The sequence below is a fragment of the Sturnira hondurensis genome, unplaced genomic scaffold (assembly GCF_014824575.4).
Source record: "Sturnira hondurensis isolate 20B ecotype Veracruz unplaced genomic scaffold, ASM1482457v3 Scaffold0011192, whole genome shotgun sequence".
Lineage (NCBI taxonomy): Eukaryota > Metazoa > Chordata > Mammalia > Chiroptera > Phyllostomidae > Sturnira > Sturnira hondurensis.
This window is the reverse complement of record NW_028083823.1, coordinates 1,006,527-1,021,288: the sequence shown is the minus strand read 5'-3', so window position 1 is coordinate 1,021,288 and position 14,762 is coordinate 1,006,527. Positions and strand designations below refer to the sequence as shown.

Here is a 14,762-nt window from a genome sequence, read left to right as displayed (position 1 = left end):
AAATGAACAAACAAAAAAGCTTTGCTCTATTTTAGTTCCCAAGAACCTAGATCAGTCAGAGAATTCAAAATGTATCTCTCATGGGTACTTACAATGACAAAGATGGAGAGTCCCTCATTCACAGCCCAGTTCCCCATGGTAGCAAAGGTTTACTGTCTCGTGTCTGCCTCTCTTTTCTGCTGTGCTTCTTCTGCCCATGAGGAAATGAAAACAGCCCCTTGGGGCAATCTGTTTCCTTTTCTACTGTCAGAAATTAGCTAATCATTGGTCAACTGAAAGGCTTGTTTTCATAAAAAAAATCAATCTTTGAACCACAAAAAAATACAGAAAAAGAGTCTGTAGTGATCTAATCACAAGTAAATATAGTGGGAAATAAATGAAGCTTATTTCTACCACTGAGAGACAAATAACAGTGTAATTCATAGGATGTATTTACACATTGAATTAACTTTTTGACTAATCTGTTATGAATTAGAAATTTTTTCAAAAAAATCACCCAACTAGCCATGTCTTCATTCTGGGTGAACAACATTGAATAGGTGTGATATACTTTGACAGGCTGGAGCAGCATTTTCAGTTGTGTTGAGAAAATAATAACAATAATTATTGTCAATACTTATAGAATGCTTACATTGTGCTAATTTTCTAAGATACATATGTGTATATGTACATACATATACATATAGAGGCACACATACATGTGTGTATATTGATATACACAAAGACACACATATGTAAATTCAGGATGTGTAATTCACTTGATTATAACAATTCAACCTATATAATGTAGGTTCTATTATTATGATTATATTTCCAGATGAGGAACCTGAGACTCAGAGCAGTTTATTTGGCAAAAGTCGGCAGTTTAAAAATAGTGGAGCTAGGATTTAAAACACAAGGAATTTGGCTATACTTTTAACCATATAACCAGAAAAAAAGCTTGACTGTGTCAATCCCACCCTAAATCACTCCAAATACAAGTATAGAAAATGAAAATATAACAAATATACCAAAAATGCTAAGATGATTATATTATTTCCAGGCAGATATGACATCTTCTAGGCCAAGTATGAAACAGGGTCAGAACAAAAGTAGGTCAGATGTGGTAGATGCCAAAATCCAGATTTAGCATTTTTCTTGACTACTACCCAGTCTTCAGAACATGAAAGGAATGGATCGCAGGATGGTAACCCCACTATGAGATCAAACTTGACTAATTGCACAAGGGTGGTTGTACAACAGCTATACTTACTAGAGAGGTAAGGGAAGAAATTGGAGGAACAAAGGGGAATGAGAGAAGTAAAAAAGAGAATGAGAGGCATGAACTCTTTTGGTTGTTGCCTATGAACAACTTGGGACAGCCTCCAGAATTATGACAATTGGGAAAGCAATATTATTTTTCATTTTTTATTATTTATTTTTACTTTATTATTTTAATATTGTTTTATTTTAATTTAATTTTTATTGTATTTTTTCATTATCTTTTAGTCCCCTTATACCCTTCTCCCTTCAGAATCACCGCAGTGTTGTCCATGTCCATCAGTCATTTTTCCTTTTGCTCAATCCCTCTACCTCCTCACCTCCACCCTCCCTTAGCTGTCATCTGCTCTCTACCTATGAGTCTGTCTCTATTTTCCTTGTTAGTTCAGTTTGTTCATTAGATTCCACATATGAGTGAGATCATATGGTATTTCTTTTTTCCAGACTGGCTTATTTCACTTAGTATAACGTTCTCCAGGTCCATTCATGCTGTCACAAAGGGTAAAGTTTCCTTCTTTTTTATAGCCAAGTAGTATTCCATTGTGTAAATGTCCTATAGTTGTTTTATCCACTCATCTACTGATGGACACTTGGGCTGCTTCCATATCTTGGTAATCATAAATAATGCTGCAATGAACATAGGGGTGCTTATGTTCTTACAGATTAGTGTTTTGAGTTTCCTCAGATACAGTCACAGAGGTGGGATAACTGGGTCATAAGGCAGTTCCATTTTTAATTTTTTGAGGTTTCTCCATACTGCTTTCCACAGTGGCTGCACCAGTCTGCATTCCCACCAATTGCACAAAAGTGTTCCCCTTTCTCCATATCCTTGCCAGCTCTTGATGTTTGTTGATAGTAGCCATTATGACAGATATGAGATGATATCTCATACTCAACTATGACCTTCTCCATTGCTCTTGGATAATATGTAACCCACATAAAGGACCACTAGCTTCATGGTTCCATTACACACAGATGAATTCAAAGAAACACAGTCAAAACACATGCCAGTTATTTATGTCTGCTTTGAGATATATTCCCCACCATTTCTTTGCTCTGCTCTGTTTCGGAGATAACTGTATTTGCCAGATGCCTAAGGCTCTGGCTTCTAGTATGTTCAGCCTAAGTGGAGGATGAAGAGCAGAAGAGAAGCCAGAGTGTTTCTTCCCTGGCTTTCTGCCTCAAGCGGCATCTCTGGAGTGGCTGCATTTTGACTGAGGCTCCCACCAGTCAGCCTTTGTCTCTGCAGTATGAGCTCCTGCTGGCCATCATATTTGTAGTTCTAGCTCCTGCCAGATGGTACTGGCTTCTGGGATTGAACAAGATTGTAACCACTTCCTGTAGTCGTTAATACTTATGTTGCCTCTACACCCATGTTCAGATTTTCCACTTTCCCATCAACCACGTAACAATTACTCGCATGAAATTTCCTCTGTTGAAATGTGGTGGCTTCTGTTTTCTGACTTCACTTTGCTTGAAACAAAAAGTAATTCAGATATGTACTCATTTTCTCATGTAATTAAAGAAGTGGAAATAAGCCAGGCAGTGAAAGACAAATACCATATGATCTCACTTTTAACAGGAATCTAAACAACAAAACAAACAAACAAGCAAAATATAACCAAAGACACTGAAATAGAGAACAGGCTGACAGTGTCCAGAGGGGAGAGTGGATGGAATTTCAGGGGAAAGGGGGAAGGGTTTACAGGAACAAGTATAAAGGACACATGGACAAAAACTAAGGGGGGTGGAAATGGGAGGGAGGTGGGGAGCACAGGGGGCGTGGGCTGGGATGGGAGTCAAAGACAGAAAACTGTACTTGGAAAACAATTAAAATAAATAATGTTTTAAAAGCTTTAAAAAAGTTTCTTTCATGTTTTGGCTATTGTAAAACAGTGCTGCAAAACAGAGAGTGAGAAGAGAGTGAGAAAATTGATGTCCTGATTGCTCTTTTTCTTATTTGGTTCACCTAACTTCTTGGGGAGACCAGTCCTACTCCACAGGGAACCAGGGGCATTTACCTCTATTTACTCCTGTGGCTTCCGCGATGGATCAATTTCCTTTCTTGAGGTTGCATTCACCTTTCATCATCTTCTTCTATTCCCAACCCCCAACTCTGGTTACCAAGTTTCTATCCAATGCAAGAATTTGACCCCTAAGAACCAGATATTTTAAATAAATAAATAAATGAATAAATGAATAAATAAAGTTACAATGAACGTGGGTGTGCATATATGTTTAATATTAACCTTGATCGCTGGTTTAAAAGGTTATTCAGTTTCTCCATGGTATAGTTCCCTTTTTTCTTTTGTTGTGAATAAGTGACTTACATAGAGATAACAATGGTTTTATTATAAATGCATTTTACTAGTGATTTTAATAATTGTATTGAGGCTTTAGAAATTATCAAAGTGAAAGTAAAAGAGAATAAAAGCTAATTGAATTGATTCTCTAATATACTCAGAAACTATGATCAATTATGTAAATAAAATGTTTTTTGTTTACACTTTTTAAAAAAGAAATAAAGAAGTGAGGTATATGGCTAATGAGTAATACCTTAAAAATCTGTTCTCTGTACCTAGGGCACTCTCAAATTCTTTCATAGGGAAGACTAGTGCTCAATCGAGCTTTGAAACTTATCAAAGTCTTCTCTATACTTTTCCCCCTTTTTCTCTCCCAAACTACCAGTCTATCTTCTCTTATCCCATCTAGATCTTCAAGTCCCTCCTACATTTTTTCATCTATCTCCTTTGACCTGTGCTCTGCTGGAGAGGCAATGGAATATTTGTATACTAGGAAATAATGTTCCTTGTTTCACGTAAAGCTATTTCAGAACATTTTCCAACTCCCTTCTTCTCCACAATTTGAGAATTAAAAAAAAAATCAGAACAGTTTCCCTGGGTAATCAATCATTCTCTCCCATTGCTTCTTTTCCTTTTTTTTTTTATAAAAGTAATCACAGGTTTGTGAGTAGAGATTTCTTGGGAGCCTTAAGGACCTCAATCCATTTCACAGCTGGAGGAAGAAAGATCAGTTGCAATAAAGAGTAAAATCTTTCTTTTATAGAAAGTGACTTCCCTTTTGAAAACAGTGTTCTAGTAAATTGTAATGTGTACTGCTGTTGAAAAGACAGGTAGAGAGTTTGCTAAAGGCAACAGGTATTAGTGGACTCATATAGACTGGACATGGAGAGTGAAGAAAATTGAACTTCTATGCATTAGCTAACAATTTATCTTCCCTGTCATTTTGCCTTTCATTGGTTCCTAAGTGGTTACTGTTAAGCTAGATCATGGTGAATGCCACCTTCTAGGTAGCAGTAAGGACCAACAACCTCTAGCTTGTGAATGAAATCCTAAACACCTCTGCTTGAGAAAAAAAGGAAGAAGCAAACTCAGGTCCCCCAGGAAATTCCCTCACTTTGCATCTTGAATATAATTCCATCTTGATTTCTCAAATGGAATTCTATGCAGCAGAAAGAAAGAAGGAGCTCCTACCCTTTGCAACAGCATGAATGGGACTGGAAAGCATTATGCTAAGCGAAATAAGCCAGGTGATGAAAGACAAATATCATATGATTTCACCTCTCATAGGAACCTGATCAACAAAACGAACAAGCAAAATATAACCAAAGACACTGAAATTGAGAGCAGGCAGACAGTGATCAGAGGGGAAAGGGGAGATAATTTCAGGGGAAAGGGGTAAAGGGTTTGCAGGAGCAATTATAGAGGACACATGGACAATAATGGTGGGGGGGGCAGAGGCGGGAGGGAGGTGGGGAGGGCTGGGAAGTTGGGCTGGAGTGGGGGGAAAAGGCAGAAAACTGTATTTGAACAAATAAAAATGTGAAAAAATTAATTAAAAAGAAAACAACAACAACAACAACAAATTAGGCTACTAATTTATCACAAGAAGGATGTGTGGAGTTGCTGAAGAAAGAGAAGTGTGTTGCTACACCACATTTCCAATGAGTCTTATTCTCAGTGATGAGAAAAACTGGATTTCTGTTTCTTTCTTCTCTGCTATACATGCTGTTCTTTCCAGAACTGTCATGCTGCCACTCTATATGCTTCTATGAGTTATGTGGGTCTGCTTTCCTAGCATAAATGTGACCAATTAAAAGACTTCATCCCCCTGGACACAGTGATTGTCCCAGGAGTGGGCACTTGATCTAAATAAGGCCAATTAGAATTATTTGATTGAGAAGTGAGTCATTAGGGATGCTGAAGCCTTTTTCTTTGTCAATGATGTATGCCTGCTGCTGTCATAGATCCTTGTCTACTTTGATCCTTTGAGCTGAGATTTGAATCTGGGTAGTCTAATGTATTGCCTCTTATTTGAGCCAATAATCATTTTGTAAAGCTGGGGCTTCACTGTGAATAATAAAATCATTTCATAGTATGGGCTAAGATTCCCAAGGCCCCTGAATTGAATTTGAACTCTGCTATCTTGCTGTTGGTTTGCAACACATTATATAACTGTTCCCACAAGACTGATCTGAAGAGCTCTTGATTTCCAGTCTCCTTCTGACAGCCTAGGTCTTGCTGACGGTCTCCTGCCATGATCATGTGCATGCAGAACTAGTTCAGCCCAAGAAGCCTTGAGAAGATTGCTGAGCAATAAGTGGTAGGTTCCTACAACAAGCTTCTGCATATTTTTCCTGTACCTGAAGGGAAAATGCTTTGTCTGTGTTTCCTCCATCACTTCTCCTTGCCCCAGGATCTACCTGAACTCTCATAGTCCACCTTGGGCAGTTAGCAAACTCTCATCCTTGTGAAGACATTAATCGGTAATTTAAGTGGTAGCCAGGTGATAGAATCAAGTGTCAGCTCCTCTAGGAATGCTGGCATTGCAATAGGATTGTCTCTAAAATAAAAGGCATATTCATTTCACATGACCCTGAGGTACTAGCTCCCAGGAGCTTTCAGCAAATAATGTCTGGCCTAACAAAACTAATAAGGTCTGATTGCTCGCTAGTGAGAAAGCAAACATGTCTTATATAACCGCGTGTAGTCTCATGCAAAGTATCTGTTAACATACACAACCACAGTGTAATTATAAAAATATAAAAATTAGAAACTATAACATGGGTACCATATTATTACCTAATCTACAATTCATATTCAGAGTTTACCAACTATCCCAATATTACCCTCTTCACAATTTTGTGTCTCTGCTCCAGGACTCCATCTAAGATCATCCATGGAATCCAGTTGTCATCTATCTCCGATCTCCTCTAATCAGGACCAGCTCCTCAGCCTTTATCTTCTTTCATGACTGTGGCATGTTTGAAGAACATAAACTGATTGTTTTGTAGACTGTTCCTCATTTGATATGATACTTGTTCATTACTATATTTAGTTTATCTTTTTTTGCTAGAAATATCTTGGAAGTTATTATGTCCTCAGCACATCATATCAGGAAGCACGTGATGTTGGTTTGTCACATTACTGGTGATGGCCTTGTTCTTAGGATATATACACAGAAATATTTAAGAATAAATGAAAGCAACTTCTCAAATGATTCAAAAATAATTATAATATAAACATGATAAAATGTTAATAGTTGATAAATCTGGTGAATAGCACACTGGATTTCTTTGTACTATCCTGATAACTCTTCTGCATGCTTGAAATTATTTTAAAATAATAAAGTTCTCAGGGCACATGCCTGGGTTGCAGGCCAGTTCCCAGCAGGGGATGCACCAGAAGCAACCATACATTGATATTTCTCTCCCTCTCTCCTTCCCTTCCCCTCTAGAGATAAATAAATAAAATTTAAAAAAATAATAAAGTTCTATAAGTTGCTTCAAATATAAGATTGGCTTATCTATTGTGTATATTCATTTAATAGATTATGAAAGGCCTTTTACTTACACAGTTTTTTTCTAGTCTTATGGATTTCATTACTATAATAATGTCTTGTTTTTATCCATGTAACTATAAACATATATTTCCTGATGTCTCAGTAAACTTGATGTATAGTTGATGGGATCTTGTTATCTTATAACATTCTTTGCCTATTCATTTGTCCAACATCTTATTATCCTAACTACCATGAACATTGTTTGGAAATCTGTCCTATGGAAAGAATAAACACATTTATTTCACAGCTAAAAAAATCTGACACATTAGAAGTTGTCTTCATTGTGTACACTCTGGGAATTGGGGACAAAATTAGTTTTGGGGAAATGTTGCTCTTTTGTTAGGGAAGACACTTTGATGTGCTTCTTGGTAATTTAAAGTCGCTGCCTGCTCTGGGTGGTTAGAGGTTAAGTTAGAGAAAAGCTAAACTGCTGAGTACAATAAAATGAAATGATGTTGTCCTTGGGTGGAGAAACTTACAGTATTAACTGATTTGAGACTTGCACTGGACATTGTGGAAGAAAACGTGGTAGATAAAAGCAGTTCTCAGAGAGATGAGGAATAGACTCCAGAATAAGACAGAATGTCTGGCTCAAAAGAGGACGTGGCCAATAAGGGACTTAACCATTCATGGTGATGATTTTAGAGAAGAGAGATACACAATAATGATTTCTGGTTTTCCTTTTTCTATATCGTAATTTCTTTGCATTGTTTGTATGTCTTCACTAAAGCTTATTAGCCAGCACAACACAGCATCAGCCTTGAATTAACTGTCATTCTTGGGGGATAAGGCAGAAGCTGGCCATGTGGTGAAATAGACTAGAAGGTATTTGGGAAAAGATATTGGATTTCCAGGCATTCTCTGGGTTTTGAGTTGCAGTGATTTGAATAATAAAGGGAAGAAAACTGCAGAGTCCTGAAGAACTTGATTATATACAGAAAAGCAGAGTTCAGTTGCCACATATGGATCACTTGGAATAAATGGTTAAAAAATATGTTGCAATAGTTTATTCAAGTCCAAAATGTGTGTCTACCTTTTACTGCAATATTCATAAGGCAAATAATGATTTAGCAAAGAAAAGTCACTCATTGAAGTTGAGGTGGATCAAGAATGAGTATTTTCCTATGTGTATACTTTCAAACTTTGCTAATTTAAGGATGGTGTGCAGAAAAAATAAAACAGATAATATTTACTTTAATGTAATGAGATTATTAATTTATGGTCATACTGAACTGCTTTCTTGAGACTGGGATCTCATTAATTAGAAGAGCCTAAGAAAATCAACCAATGTGTTCAAATGAATCATAAGGTTTTATTTTCTTACTGATGTAGGAAGACATTGATGCACAATGAACTTGAAACTACAGCTAAAAATGAGAATATTGCTGTCAGTTCAAGGAAGTGAAGATATTCAGACACATTTCTTTTATATAATTCGCAGACAGCATTCATTTCCATTATTAAACTTCCCTGGGATCGATTGATTAATAATTTTGAACAAAGGCAAACATTTTGGTGGGAATGAAATCATAATTTTTAAAAAGATCTTTAAAAAATAAAAATAAAAAAGACTAGATGGCTATAAATAACATTTAAAATTTCTTCATTTTCTTTTGACATTTAAAGACTTATATACATACATATACAGTATAAGAATTAAGTATCAGTTCTGTCAGTGTGATTCAGTTTTAAAAGCATTGATTTGGCTTAAAAATGAAACATGCTCATTAAAACTGGCAGTGTCCACATGACTGTAGATGCCAAAACTCTCATAAAATGTGTAACAATGTGGCCCAGTGATGAGCAATGCTTGGGTCTCAGATAACTGTATATAGTCGCTGTTATTAATGAAATTGCTGAAATCAAAGAGACGCCATGGCTAATGCAAGCCCAGAGTGAAAATGAGGTGTTCTCTGGCTATATCTACTCCACATTTCCCAGGATATTTTAGCCTGTTAAATACCAGCATAGAAAGCATTGTTTTAGACTATTCCAAAATTTTCTCAAATTCTTTCTCTTCTGCTGTCTCTCAATATAGAGAATGAAAAAAAAAAACAAATATTAGATCTCCCAAAGTGCCCCAACTTCCCAAGCTTCCTTACAGCTGGCCTTAAAAAATTCTTCTAGGTAGAAGGGAGATAAAGCATTACTGAGAAAGCTTTCTATTTTATTAAATTAATGATAATAAAATCATAGATGATGTCAGCAAAAATGGTGGTGTTGTGGACTGAATTTCTCTGCTCCAAAATTTGTATGTTGAAGCCCCAAGCCCCAATGTAACTGCATGTGGAAATAAGCACATTAAGGAACTTATTAAGGTTTAGTAAGTTCATAAGGGTAAGAGTATGGCCCTAATCTGATAGGACTGGTGTCTTTTTAAGAAGTGGAAGAAACACCAGTGAGCTCCCTCTTTCTCTGCATGACAGAGGAGAGGTCATGTGAGGTCATAGTGAGGAGGCAGCTATCTAATAACCAGGAAGAGAGGCTTCACCAGAAATCAAGTCTGTTGTACCTTGATATTAAAGTTATAGTATTCACAACTGTGAAAAATTAATAAATTTCAGGAGAGGAGATGAAGATGGTGACAGAGTAGCACAGAGGGAGCCCAGCTCCCGTGCACCTGGTAGAAAATCCAGGCGGATCTACTGAAGAACAGCATAATCAACCAACAATTCCCCAACATTTCCCCAACAAGAGACCAGAGAGTGTGACAGAGGAACCAGACAGCTGCAGGTCGGCAAGGACTCCAGAAGGCGAGTGAGGACAAAAGCGGCTGCGCCAGTGGCCTCCTTGGCGGTGGGCTGCGCCCACGCAGGGCGACCTCCGAGGTTCAAGAGTATGGACAAGAAGCGGCAGACGATCTTGGCTGGGGTCTAGCAGCATCAGTGGGAAACAGAGGCCCCGTCTGGGTCCAGTGCTGGGGCGCCTGTGGTGGAGGGAACTCCAGAAGCCTGGCACCCGGTTGGCTGGCAACGGACTCCATGGGAGCCGTGGGCCTGCTACAGGGTCCTGGGAGAGAACTGAGTACCCCCCTCCCTATCTAGGCAGGCTGGGTAATACCAGGCAGAGAGACCTGTGGGCTTAAGTTTACGTAAAGGGTGGCAGGGGCGGAGGGCCCTGTTCAACTGTGGACTCCGTGGTCACCAGCCCACCAGCCCGCCAGCCCCGGGGAATTGAGAAGGACACTGTTGTTGCCAGTCTTTTGGGATTGGTCTGGGCTGAGAGGCAGGCTTTGTGGAGAAGTTTCTATTGGAAAGTGAACTGAGGTGTTCTGCGACAGCAGCTTGCCTCATGGCCCAACCACCCAGGGGAGGGGTGGAAACACCTGGGGCCTGCCACAGGACTGAGAAGGACAGTGCCAGATACTGCGGGACCCAGGCAGCCAGCCAGGGGTGTGTGCAGGCCCCCACAACCCAATCCGGAAGCGCATGGGCGCCTGAATACTAGTCCTCAGAGAGGTCCTGCCACAACCAGAAAAACCGGTTTGGACAGTTTGAAACCAACAAAGGAAGGTGTGTGTGTGTGTGTGTGTGTGTGTGTGTTTCCCCTCTCTTTTTTTTTCTTTCTTTCTCAACTTCTTTTGTAAGTAATCTTATATCTTTTAAACTGTATTGTTGCTCTATCTTTAAATACTCTGTCCCTCATTTTTTTTCTTTTTGTCCGGTTTTAGTCCTTCCGTTCTTCCCAAATTTTCCGCTTATTTCTCATGTCTCCTGACTTTTGTGTGTGTGTGTGTTGGATTGTTTGTTTGTTCGTTGCTTAGTTTTATTTTAGGTGTATTATTATTATTTTTGCATTATTCTCACTTCTTTTTTATTTTAATAATATCTTTGTATTCCTCCTCTTTCTGTACAGGTTTCTTAGTCCTGGCTGGTTATATTGTACTACCTGACAGGTTCCCACTGCTCTTTCCTCCACAGTGTATTGCTAATTTTCTATACTTCACGCCACTTGCTTTCCTTTGGCATACTACCCAAGCTCTATAACACCCATTTAGACAGATCACATAGAGTCTATCACCTGAAAGTTGCTATAATATTATTGTAAATAATAGCTGTTCTATACAATGATAAATACTTCATAACACATCTCTCAGACCTTAGACCACTTTACAGGTTCCTGAATTCTATTACTGTAGTGATTAACTCTATTTGCTCACATGCTACACCCAGTTACTAACCTGTACTATCACCTTACCTCAAAATGTGACCACCCGCAACCACACTGCTTTCTAGATACAACTCACAAGCCTCCCCTTCCCAACAAGAGATTTATCTTATGTCCATCCTTTCTTAAAAGTGGCAAGCTGGGTCGAAGAGCACAGTTAACTCTATACATAGCCTAAAGATTGTCTATTTCTTCTCTACCAACTGTGACTGTAAATAACATAAAATAATCTTCTGCTATTATAAACCATTTTGCCTCCCCCTCAAACTGGTCACACACGCACAATAAAGAAAGGAGTAGGTGCAAGCGGAGAACACCAAGATACCCGAAGGAGACTGCACCACTGAATTTCACAGGCATCCTACCACAGAAGTTCACACAATAAACCAAGGTAACCAGAACAGATCAATTTAAGAAGCTAAGGCCAAGAAGAAGAGTAACACAAAAAAAGGGAAGACAAAGAAACAATCCCCAAATGAAAGAAAAGGAGGAAGTCTCAGAAAAAAATGTTAGATGAAATAGAGGCAAGTCAACTATCAGATATTGAATTCAAAGCACTGGTTATCAGGAAATTCAAAGCACTTACAACGAGCTCCCAGAAACTACAGGGGAGCTACAATGAACTGAACGCAAACTATACCAACAAGAAAAAGGAAATAGAAACCATCAGCAAAGGCCAAGAGGAAATGACGAATACAATTTCTGAACTGAAGAACACAGTAGAAGGTATGAAGAGTAGGATTGATGAGGTTAGAAGATCGGATCAGCGAGTTGGAGGACACAGTAGAAAGAATCTCCCAGAAAGAGCAAGAAAGAGAAAAGAGGCTTAGAAACAATGAAGAGGGATTAAGAGAAATGCAAGACAATATGAAACGTAATAATATCTGAATAATAGGAATACCAGAAGAAGAAGAAAAAGAACAAGAGATAGAAAATCTACTTGAAAGAGTAATAATGGAAAATTTTACTAATTTGATGAGAGGTAAAGTCACACGAATCCAGGAATCGTAGAGAGTCCCAATAGGGGGAACCCAAGGAGGCCTACTGCAAGACACATCATCATTAAAATGGCAAAACTCCAAGACAAAGAGAGAATCCTAAAGGCAGCAAGGGAAATAAAGGAAGTAACATACAAGGGAGTCCTAATAAAGCTGGCTACTGACTTCTCAATGGAAAAATTCCAAGCAAGAAGAGACTGCCAAGAAATATTCCAAGTAATGAGAACCAGAGGCCTACAACCAAGGCTACTTTACCCAGCAAGGCTCTCAATCAAGATAGAAGGCCAAATAAAGATCTTCCAAGACAAAAGAAGTCTAAAAGAATATGCCTCCACTGAACCAGTTCTACAAGAATTACTAAAAGGGATGCTTTAAGGAAAGGAAGGAAAAGAGAGAGACGGAGAGGAACACAGGTACATAAATGACAATGAACAAGTGCCTTTCAATAATAACCTTAAACGCAAATGGATTAAATGCACCAATTAAAAGACATAGAATAGCCCAATGGATAAGAAAGTATGACCCACACATATGCTGCCTACAAGAGACCCAGCTCAGGCCAAAAGGCCACCACAGACTAAAAGTGAAAGGCTGGAAACAAATTTTCCAAGGAAATGGTAAAAAAAAAATAGCCGGGATAGCAATTCTAATATCAGACAAAATAGACTTCAAAAACAGGGCCATAAAGAGAGACCCAGAAGGTCACTTCATATTACTCAAGGGAACAATCCACCAAGAAGAAATTAACATCATAAATATATATGCACCCAACATAGGAGCACCCAAATATATAAAGAAAATCCTAGAGGACCTCAAGAAAGATATTGACAGCAACACGATTATAGTAGGGGATTTTAACACCCCACTGTCAAAAATGGACAGATATTCCAAACAAAATATCAACAAAGATATTCCAGTATTAAATGACACCCTAGATGAAATGGACCTAATTGATATATATAGAGCCCTCCATCCCAAAGAAGCGAAATACACATTCTTTTCAAATGCACATGGAACATTTTCAAAGACAGACCACATGATAGGACACAAAACAAGTCTCAACAAATTCAGGAAAATAGAAATCATACTAAGAATTTTCTCTGATCACAAGGGACTGAAATTGGAAACTAACCCCACAGGAAAAAACAAAATAGACAAACCTTTAAGTCGGCTCATCAAGAAAAGAAGGGAGAGGACCCAAATAAACACAATCAGAAATGAAAGAGGAGAGATTACAACTGATACCATAGAAATAGAAGAGATTGTAAGGAATTACTATGCAAAACTGTATGCCAAGAAATTTGAAAACCTAGGTGAAATGCACAAATTTCTACAAAAATATAATCTTCCAAAACTCAATGAAGAAGAATTAGAAAGCCTGAACAGACCAAAAACAGCAGATGAAATTGAAGCAGTAATCAAAAAACTCCCATCACACAAAAGCCCTGGACCAGCTGGTTTCACAGGAGAATTCTACAAAGCTTTCAAGGAAGAGCTAACCCCTATTCTTCACAGACTATTCCAAAAAATCCAAAAGGAGGGAAAACTCCCAAACTCTTTTTATGAAGCCAGCATCATCCTAATTCCAAAGCCAGATAGAGACACAACAAAGAAAGAAAACTTAAGGCCAATATCGCTGATGAACATAGATGCTAAAATCCTCAATAAAATATTGGCAAACCGCATCCCACAATACATCAAAAGGATCATACACCACAACCAAGTGGGATTCATCCCAGAGATGCAAGGATGGTTCAATATTCATAAATCAGTAAATGTAATACATCATATAAACAAAAGCAACGACAAAAACCACATGATCATATCAATAGATGTGGAAAAAGCTTTTGATAAGGTACAACACCCATTTATATAAAGGTACTCAGAAAAATGGGAATAGAGGGAGCATTCCTCAATATAATAAAGGCCATATGTGAAAGACCTACAGCCAACATCATACTCAATGGGCAAAAACTAAAATATTTTCCACTAAGATCAGGAACAAGACAAGGTTGCCCACTTTCACCACTTCTATTCAATAGAGTATTAGAAGTTCTAGCCACAGCAATCAGACAAGAAAAGGAAATAAAAGGCATGCAAATCAGAAAGGAGGAAACAAAACTGGCATTGTTTGCAGATGACATGATAGTGTACATGGAAAATCCTATAGCGTCTACCAAAAAACTGCTCGAACTAATAAATGAATTTGGCAAAACAGCGGGATACAAAGTCAATATCCAGAAATCAAGGGCATTTTGTATACCAACAATGAATCAGCAGAAGCAGAAATCAAGAAAAAATCCTATTCGATATAGCAAAAACAAAAATAAAATATCTGGGAATAAAACTAACCAAGGAGGTAAAAGACCTGTATGCAGAAAACTACACAGCAATGAAGAAAGAAATCAAGGAAGACACAAACAAATGGAAATATATACCATGATCATGGATTGGAAGAATTAACATCATCCAAAT

At 38.1% G+C, this 14,762-nt stretch overlaps 1 protein-coding gene across 1 annotated transcript in view; it reads right to left on the bottom strand.

The window, feature by feature from the left end:
* Window positions 1-206, bottom strand: part of CYBB (cytochrome b-245 beta chain) — a 31,139-nt gene extending 30,933 nt beyond the window's left edge. The window contains exon 1 of the mRNA XM_037059557.1: window positions 93-206. Coding sequence (XP_036915452.1) covers window positions 93-137 — 45 coding nt within the window. The 5' untranslated portion in view covers window positions 138-206. The remainder of the gene's footprint in view (window positions 1-92) is intronic.
* Between the last annotated feature and the right edge of the window lie 14,556 nt (window positions 207-14,762).